Source organism: Xiphophorus couchianus, chromosome 3 (assembly GCF_001444195.1).
Source record: "Xiphophorus couchianus chromosome 3, X_couchianus-1.0, whole genome shotgun sequence".
Lineage (NCBI taxonomy): Eukaryota > Metazoa > Chordata > Actinopteri > Cyprinodontiformes > Poeciliidae > Xiphophorus > Xiphophorus couchianus.
In genome coordinates, this window is record NC_040230.1 from 18,191,092 (window position 1) to 18,201,196 (window position 10,105).

General features: G+C 36.6%; 1 protein-coding gene across 3 annotated transcripts; it reads left to right on the forward strand.

The window, feature by feature from the left end:
* Window positions 1–577: 577 nt before the first annotated feature.
* LOC114142312 (mucin-5AC-like) lies at window positions 578–6,285 on the forward strand. 3 transcript variants are annotated; one of them, XM_028013530.1, is made up of 5 exons: window positions 578–811; window positions 998–1,357; window positions 3,448–3,786; window positions 3,884–5,392; window positions 5,465–6,285. In XM_028013530.1, the coding sequence occupies exons 1-5, from the start codon at window positions 751–753 to the stop codon at window positions 5,827–5,829; spliced, it is 2,634 nt and encodes an 877-aa protein (XP_027869331.1). In that variant the 5' UTR covers window positions 578–750; the 3' UTR covers window positions 5,830–6,285. The 3 variants fall into 3 exon arrangements, with proteins under 3 accessions (XP_027869331.1, XP_027869332.1, XP_027869333.1); XM_028013531.1 differs by having other exon boundaries at window positions 5,468–6,285; XM_028013532.1 differs by having other exon boundaries at window positions 3,926–5,392.
* The last annotated feature ends 3,820 nt before the right edge of the window (window positions 6,286–10,105 follow it).

Sequence of the window (10,105 nt, forward strand, 5' to 3'; positions counted from 1 at the left end):
TTAAGTGGTTTACTACTATAGCGCCAGACTGAGATAAAAGTTTCATTGCCAGATAAAATGAAGTATTTGAGTGCTGTGGTTTTGGTATGGTGGATTGTTAAAAAGCAGTTCAAATAGAAACAATGTGTTGCTTTTAGTTATTCTGTTTATGGGTCACTGTTCAGTCTGTAGTCAATCTAAGCAACATTTTTACAATGGCCACACCTTCATAGTAACTGGAATGTTTTTTTTCTCCTCCTTGAGAGAATGAATATATTGCACAACGTGTTTTTACACCACTTATTTTGTTTACAGAACTTTTCCACATCCAAAGTATGTAATTTGGGGTTCAATTTTCCATGCAATTTCCTGTTAAAACATACTTTACTTTTTAAAATGTAAACAGAAGCTTGTAATTACTTAACACAAAATAGTGCCAAATGTGACATGTTGCTTTAAAATATTTTCCGTCTTTTTATCTGTTAATACGTTAATTTCCGTTTATAATAATTATGCATCTAATGCCAGAAAAAGGCGTTGTTTCATCTCAACAAACCACATACCACTGTATGTATAAGAGAATGAAGGAACTTGACAAACTGCTTTGCTTCAAGTAGTTCCTGGAGAAGTATCTTTTTACACACCAGGTGGCATTCTTACTATGGACACTTTGCTGCTTAAAGCTGCATGCCAGAACCCTTTGATAGGAGCAGCATATGGTTATATTCCGACATTATTTACTTGATCTTTTTACCCAAGTGAACGTTCATCATGACTGAAATATGGCTAATAACTAGAAGGACTTCAACTATGGTTTTAATTATTACCTCAGGTTAGTACAAAACATGTTTTGTTTGTTGCTTTCCTGGTAGAGAATATGTGGTAATTAGGATATTAATATTGAAGAAGTAGTCATATTGATGCAGACCTTTTCTAATAACAACAATGCAAATGTACAAATTATACAGTTTTTTATGATTGTTGCTCGGTTTAAAAGTTATTGTTTAACTCTTCACAGTGATTTTCATGTCCCCACTGGAATCTTCAGGCTTTCAGCTAACGACTGAGAAGATGAAGTATGACAAGGCAAGGACTTACTGTAGAAACATGAGTACTGATGTAGCCACTGTTTACAGTTTAGCCGAAGTCAATATCATGATCAATTTAGTTTTGCCAACTGCTAGTAACATTTGGATAGGACTGGAGCTTGGAAACCTGTGGATTTGGCACTGGACTGGGTCTGATCAAGGAACAAGCTTTTTAAATTGGGATTCTGGAGAACCACAGGATAAGAAACAAGAAGCATGTGCAGTAATGAATCAAAATGGAATGTGGCTTGAAAAGGACTGTGGAACTCCAGAGAGCTTTGTTTGCCAAGGTAGGTGATGGTAAAGTCTCAATCTCAAATGATGTTGATATAAGTAATTTTAAATCCGTTAATTAAATTTTAAAAAATGAAAATCAGGCCCTGAACACATATAGATGAGCATGGTGAATTTTTGTAAACGTTTTTGAAAAAAAAAAAGTGTCTCCACATGACAGAATGCATCCCTACTGACACTGACATGCTGGTGGCGCTAAAACACTGCCATACAAAGACAATAAAAAGGCACCAAAAGGCACCACGTCTGTTATTTGTGAGAGACAGGCACATGTGGAATAGATAAAGAGATGGAACAAAGGCATCAACAAACAAACAAAGTGTCTCATATTGCCTCATGGAGACATAAAACCGACATTGAAATTTATCCATTCTGGAACTTAGTATCAAAGATGATTGTTTCCAGTCTCACAAGATGCTGCATCAGTGTGGACACACAGCTTAAATGACAAAACATGTTTTCAGATGCACCTAAAATCGTCTCCAAGTGGACATGGCCTCATATATTCATTAGATTCATTATGCACAGAGTGATATATTTCAGCGCTTATTTGTTGATATTGATGTCTAAGGATTACAGTTGGTAAAAAAAAACAAAAATCAGTTTCTCAGACAATCTGAATATAACATAAGACCAATAAAGCTTCTGAAAAGTGTGTTCACATACTGTACAGTACTTTCACTGAGTACCTGTTCACGGTTTCTTTAGCATGAATTACTTCATCACTGTTGTTAGAAAAATTATTCTCTAGGTTCATTTACTTATGAGTTTATTTTACGAGTTATGTTTTCATATTATTATTTTTATATTATTATTCTGTTTTATGTTTACTTAACTTCTCTCTTTTGTAGTACTTTATTAATCTTTTGTAGTACATATCAACTGTGATGTGACATGGAGACAATTAGCCTGTGGCACTGCTGGAAGTTTAAAGAAATCCAGGTCTAATAATAACTGTTCATCTGCATTCTTGGGTCTGGTGTCTCTCTTCTTCTTCTTGACAATACTCCTTTGATTCTCTATTTGATTCAATTCAGGCGAGTCAAGCAATCCTGGGTCATTAAAGCAAGTTTTGGCAGTGTGTACCATGTTTTGCTAGAAACTGAATTCTGTATTTCCCTAGTTTTTTTCAGCAGAGGGAAGCAAGCTCAAATAATTCCTAATCAATGGTTGCAATGATTTTTGACTTGATAAAATACAATGGATCAACACTAGTAGATGACACAGATACTCAAATCATCACCAAGTACTGACTTTACACTGAACTTCTAGCAACTTGAATTGTGGACCTATTCATATTTCTTTTAGATTCTTGGCTTTAATTTGTCAAATAAGAAGAAACACATTAGTCACCTGAAAAGAGGACTTTGAACAATGGAGTAACAGTTGTGTCCTTTTTTCTCCTTAGTCCAGATAAGACCATTATTAAAGTCTAGGATTCAGGAGTACCTAAACATAAGTAATGACAATTGAAGTTCTTGTCCTGGACATGTCTGTAAACACTAACTCCAGCTTAAGTCCACAGCAAATTTCCTTGAAACTCTTGAATGGTGACTGCTTCCCAAAGCACTTAAGGCTGACATTATTCCAGTTGTTTGCACACCATCCTTTACCAGACTTTGTCCTTTCACCCATTTTTTATTACATTTTCTGTGAACACTTCTGATTTCTTTAGAAATTACCTTTTCACACCCAACCTCCTTGTGCAAGGCATCAATGGCTATCTGTTGTTGTCAGGCAGTTCTCGACAAATGTCAAGTGATTGTGTGGGCCATAACATAATCTTACTGCACTAAGCATCTTTATTATCGGTCTCCTGTTACATTAGTGTCTGGAAAAACTACATTTTGGGCTCTCTTAAGCTGTAATGTATAATCATCATATAATTATCGTATAATGATCATATGCTTTGCGTATAATAATTTGTTCCTATATATAAATTGTACTTTTTTAAAGTTAAGATAATGGAATAATGAATAATAATAAAACTTTACAATGATGTTCCCAGTTATCACTTGATGCACTTGGAAATGAGTGATGAGTGTATAACACATTCAAAGCATCAATGTCTTCTTTTTTTTTCCAGGTGTCGGGGATGTCCGCACTTACATCTTTGTTCAGACTAAGAAATCATGGAGGGATGCTCGCGGTTATTGCTGGAACCTTTCATCTGATCTGGTTACTATACACTCAACAGAGGAAAATAAAGCAGTCCGCAACATATCCACTTCTGAAAAGTTGTGGATTGGCCTTTTCAAAGACCCATGGACATGGTCGGGTGGCAGTAACTCATCATTCCGCTTTTGGGATACCAATGAACCCCGCTATGGTAGCAATGGAAACTGTGTTACAGCTGACTTAGGAAACAATGGAACGTGGTCCAGTCAGAACTGCAATAACGGAAACAGTGTCATTTGTGGGACAGGTATGTTATTTTTTTTCTTTGTAATATTTGAGGAAAGTTGTTATTTAAATTCTGTTAAAGTTTGAATGAGCAGTTGTTTAAATCTTCCTCAAAACAGAACAAATCGACATCATCCATCTATCTATCCATACCTTTACAGCAACAGATCCAACAACCACCAGCTTACAAACTACACAGAACCTAACTACATACCCTGCATCAACTAACATGGAAACTCCTTCACTTATTTCATCTCAAGCGGGTACAACAACTTTTAATTCCACTTTGGTTTCCACTGAACAGCAGATTACTAATGCTACCACTACAGAACCATCAACTATATCTGGACTGACTGCATATACAATATATACAATGACAACACCTCCACCTCAAAATGCTACCACCCCAGTACCATCAATTACCATTGGACGTACTACATCTAACACCACAGAAGTTATTTCACATCCCATCACCACAAAATCCAATAATACAAGTACAAAAATACCAACAATGGCACCAATACAACCACCCCAAAATATTACCACCCCAGCACCATCAACTGTTACTAGACTGACTACATCTACCCACACAGAGGTTGTTTCACATCCCATAACCAGTGAGCTTGACAACACAAGTACAGAAATCCCAACAATGACACTAACACCCCTGCAGCAAAATGACACCATGCCAGCACCAACAACTGGCACTAGATCGATTACATCTACAACAACAGAGTTTGTTACATATCCCACGGTCACTCAACTTACCAGTACAAATGAAGAAATGGCAACAATAACATCGTCTGAAATGCCTGAAAATGCTACCAACCCAGCACCAAGAACTATCACTGGACCAACTACTTTTAACACCACAAAGGTTGGTTCACATCCCATAACCACTGAGCTCAACAATGCAAGTACTGAAATGCCAACTATGACAACAACAACAACACTGCAGCAAAATAATATAACCCAAGGGCTATCAACAATCACTGAACTGATTACATCTAACACCACTGAGGTTGTTTCACACCCCACCATCACTGAGTTTAACAATACAAGCACAGAACTGCCCACAATGTCAACAACACAACAGGCCCAAAATGTTACTACCCCAACCCCTACAACTGGCACTGGACCAAATCTATCTAACACCACAGAGGTTGTTTCACATTCTATAATTACTGAGCTCAACAACACAAGCACAGAAATGCCAACAATGACACTAACGCCATCACTCCAAAATGTTAGCACATCAACACTATCAACTGCCACTGGATTGACATCTGACAGTACTGAGGTTGTTTCAAATCCCATAACCAGTAATCTTAACAGTACAAATATAGAAATGCCAATGATTACATCAACAGCACCACCACAAAATCTTACCACACCAGCACCATTAACAGATGCTGGACCAACTGCTCTTAACACCACAGAGGTTGTTTCACATCCTACAATCCCTCAGCTGAACAGTACAGAAGTAACACCAAAACAACCACCCCGAAACACTACTGTGAATATAACAACAAACAGTGTTTTCACACCAACACTTCAGACCGGAACATCAATCCAAACAACAACACAATCACCAACTCCGATGTCGACTGTCAGCAGTTTTTATTCAGGTATGTTTCACAAACCCATGTGCCTATAATTTTACTTTGCCAAAATCTGATTCCATATTTTATATTTTCCAGAAGACGGCATGATATTAATCCAGAAAAATATGACATGGATTTCGGCTTTGAGCTTCTGCAGGGAGCATTATGTCGACCTAGTTCAGATTACCAATAAAGACATTCAAAACAAAGTGGCTGAGAAGGCAAGAAGCTCTACATCCCCTCATGTGTGGCTTGGCTTACGCTACACTTGTAACTTTAATTTTTGGTTCTGGACCAGCTCGAACGCAGGCTGTTACCAGAACTGGCAGCCAGGAGAAGGACCAGAAAGGGCAACTCAGTGTGGTGAGAGTGGAGCCATTGAGGCCACAGGGAGGCAGCAGTGGGTCGGTTTGCCAGAAACGCAGGAACTAAATTTCATCTGCCAGACCTGTGGTAACTGAGAGTGGATTGCCAGTGACACGTTCAGTAAGAACAGTGATGAAATTGTCATGAAGCTGGTTCGGAATTGCATTTTTGCGAAGTGTTTAAGATGTTAAACACCAAACATTTAATATTTCTGAACTACAAACACGGTATTATGACTTGCATGACTTTAGGTGAAATACAGCATCCTCTGCTATTGTTCATGTCTAATTCTAAATTAATATGAACACACTGTATGTTGTATGGGTGTGCAGATTCACAGAGATATGTAGCAAGAGTAATGTGAGAAAATTGATTGGCGCTATACCTCTTGTACAGGGGTGAAAATCTGCATATTGACCTCCTGGCCTGGCTGTCAAGAGCGTCTGCTTGAAATCAAAGTCAAGGGACTGGCCCTCGGGAGTGCTTACAGAGAAAGCAAAGTGTACCGATACACCATAAGTACACAGAAAATTACTCAGAGCTATTATAACAAAGAAAATAATATTTTTAAGTACTTTGCACTTTTTTTTATCAGTGACCTTTTTCACAGCTTTTATGTTTCAGTTACAAAATATGACCTTTCTTTTTACTGCTAATGAAAAAAATAGTTGTATTTGTGTTAGTAAATGTTTATTTTTATAACGTTACAGACTTCCTTGATTTTTTTTTTTTAAGTGACTCAACGTACCAGCTGAACCTGTCTGTAATTTAATGCTGGCATGTGTCGGAAGCAATCAAAGAGATCACAGAAGGTGTGGCGTAAAAAACCGTGCACAACATTCCACACTTTGTGCTCTGTACTGTGTAACCACTCTACATTTGTAGGTTATGACTAAATGGTCACATGTAGTTCCTTGCAAAAGTATTTATGCTTCTTTCACTTATATTTTGTCACATTGCAGCAAAGACTTGTTTGATTATTTTTTATTAGACTGTTGCAAACAATATTTGTTAGATGGAGGAAAAGTGAAATGTCTTTGCAAATAAAAATGTGGAAAGTGTGGTGTGCTTTTTCTCTAGCTCTCTTTTCCAAAATTCAATTTCCATTTTACAGTTGCACTACTTGATATTGGTCTATCACATAAAATCACAACAAAATACAGTATATTGAAGTTTAAGGTTAACTTGTGACAAAATGTGAAAAAAAATAAATAAATAAAGGATAGCTTAAATCACCAGCCAACAACATTTCCTTGGTGATAACAACAAGGAGTTTTGATATTTTCTAATATTTTTCATAAGCTTTACCAAAGGTATTGTCAAAGTAGCATAATGGAATAGTATCAGTATTTAGTAAAACACAGCAATATTGAAGTACATTTGTTGAATTGGTTTGTATAATGACTTCTTACTGTTAAAGGCAACACACCTGCTGTAAGTCATTTTGCACATGCAAAGAAAGTATTGTCACTTCTCAATTATTATGCACCATTAAACTTCAGATTATCCTCTCTCAAAATATTCAGTGGTCAGTGAGCCTCCCATGTGTTCAATGTTAATGTCGCTCTGGGTCCAGTCTTTCAGTCTTGGACTTCTCCCTCTCCTCCACTTCTCACCATCATCTCCTCTTGTGTGCTGTCCAGCTGCCTCTGACCTCTGACCCTTCCACCGTCACTCCTGACCCCTGAGGACATTCCCACGCCACACCCTTTTGTGTTCTTTTCACCATGCAAAGTCACTGGTCACTCCTTTTGAATTTTTGTAGATCATGGTTAGATATTATTTATCTCAACTGGGTTCAATATAATATCAAAAATAAATAAATAAATGTAAGACCTGCATTACAATTGAAAATGAATATTGTTAAATTTAAAAAAAAATGAAAAATTTGGACTCTAAGAAATGTCATGAAATATTAAATTACTTTCTGTGTTTGAAAGTTACAAATAATTAAATTAATTAATACAAGAAAAATATCCCAAAAATGATAGAATCTCCATAAATTAAAATAACCCACCTTTCATTTTGCCCTTCCTCTGAGTTTGCCCTTCTCCCTGCTTTTTCCTTCTGTTGCTCTCAATGTTAATTGAAGAAAAGCAGATTGTCTCCATTGAACCCCTGTCTCTTAGGAAACCCCAGTCTTGCATGAAATGAGATGGCTAGTAGGGAAGTGATAGAAAAGAAGGTACTGAAAGACAAACTGAACGGGCAGCCGCTGAGGATGGCCGCAGGATAGACGGCAGACCAATTCAATACAGAGTCTAGTATTTAAATGTCTTCTGGCTTTGGACTATTATCCCTGCATTTTTAATAGAAAATGTAAGTATTGGATTTAAAAAAAAAAAAAAGTTTTTTCTATGAAGTTGTAAATTAATCATACTGTTAAAATTTTAAATCCTGCCTCTGTTTATTTTCAAACAAAGCAAACTATTTTGGACTGTGCTTTTTAAATGCCAAAAAGAAACCTTTAAAAATGCATAGATATTTCATAATAATTTCATTTCCGCATCTGTCTCAATTTGGTCAGCTATCTGGTAAAGTGGAACAACTCTGACATCCTTCCTGTTCATCCTAAGCTTGACAGGGAGTCTGGTGTTGATTGTCCAAACGCAATTCTTGTACTGCTGCTCCAAATCCAGGAGTTGTGGATGGACATCATGCTCCCCTCTCCCACTGACTTCCCTTCTCATCCACAGCACTGATGCAGACATCAAAACGCATTGAAATTGATGGGCTATGTCTATTGTATTATCAGAACCTGAACAGTTCTTGCTGAAAAGGTTTGTAGTGCAAATTTCTGGATTTATATTAGAATAAAATAGCAGGTAAACTGTCAAATATAATCATGGTTTGAAAATTTTGTTTAATTTAATTTATATTTTTACACTTTGGAGCAAGCTTTTCTGTATTTTTATTGTTTGATACTTGAACAGTCCCCACCTGAGGACATTTAGAACACATGACTGCTTTGTTTTTAGTCTAAAGCACAAAATGTTGTGAGTAACTTTGGAGATTTAAGACATTATCTAAGGTGTAGGTTATATAGCCCTGAGATATCAGATCTCAGCAAGAATGTATTTACAACACAGGCATGGACATATAAGTTGAGGCCAATATGTTCATCTGCAAGAATAGAGGAATTTGTTCTTTTACTTGACGTGTCAAGAACAAAAACAAAAACATTTTTTCTTTTTACTTAGCAAGCACTCAGGCGCAGAACTCCAGGATTGTCCTCTTAGGCCAGTCCTACAGCAGCTTTAGTAGTTGATAGATGCTGCACAAGAAATGACATCTGTTGGGAAGATATGGCAAGAACTAGCTGGATGCATTCTTGTAGAAGGGCTACCAGAAGAGAGGAATGGTTTTTGTTTTTTTCTCGCAGGTCATAAACAGAGAAAAGCGTACTCTGTTCTACTAGAGAGAAAGAGAGCACTATTGTAAAATGTCCCAGCAAAGTTTATACTGGAGGCTTCATATTTCAAATGATCAGCACTAACGTTTCATGCTTTAAAACTAGTTAAAAAGTCACTTTTGGTGTATTTCATTGGAACACGTCACGTGGGCTACATATCTAAAAAAGTTCAATATTTCTTTTCAGTTATTTCAAAAAAGGAAACATATGTAATAAAGAGTTACATTACATTGAGTAAAATATGTTAAAGTATGGTTTATTTTGACATTTGGATTCTTTTAGCTTATGGATAATGAAAATCCCAAATAAAGTATCCCAGAAAACTAGAATGTTACATAAGATAAATAAAATATTATATTTTAAAATCAGGCTTTAAAATGTAATTCTTCTTAAAATTATGTTCATTTCTATGCATTCAATACTTCATTGGGCCTTTTGCATGAATTAGTGCATCAAGGAAATGTGGCACAGATAAAATCAGCCTGTGGTACTGCTGAGATGCAACGTAAACCCAGGTTGCTTTGAAGGTCTTCAGGTCATCTGCATTATTGGATCTGGTGTCTCTTGTCTTCATTTTTAAAACATAGATTCTCTGCTAGGTCAGGCCAGCATGGTGTTTATCAAGCCTAATAACGACATAGTCAACATAGGTACCAGCTTTTGGTACCCATGGCAGTGTGGGCAGGTGTGGACAAATGGAAAATGTAATCAGCTCTCCAAAAATCTTGCGGATAGAAGGATGAACTAATTTAAAGTGTCCTGGTAGATGACTGTGTGTACTGTAGACTATAGAAAACACAGTCTACTAAAACCAGCAGATCACATGGCATCAAAAATAATATGGATTCTGTGCCTTTATTCTTCCTCCAGACTCTGGATTGATTTCCAAATTAAATGTAGCCATGACTTTCATCTGAAAAGTGGACTTTAGGCTACTGATTGCCAATCTAGTTCTTTTC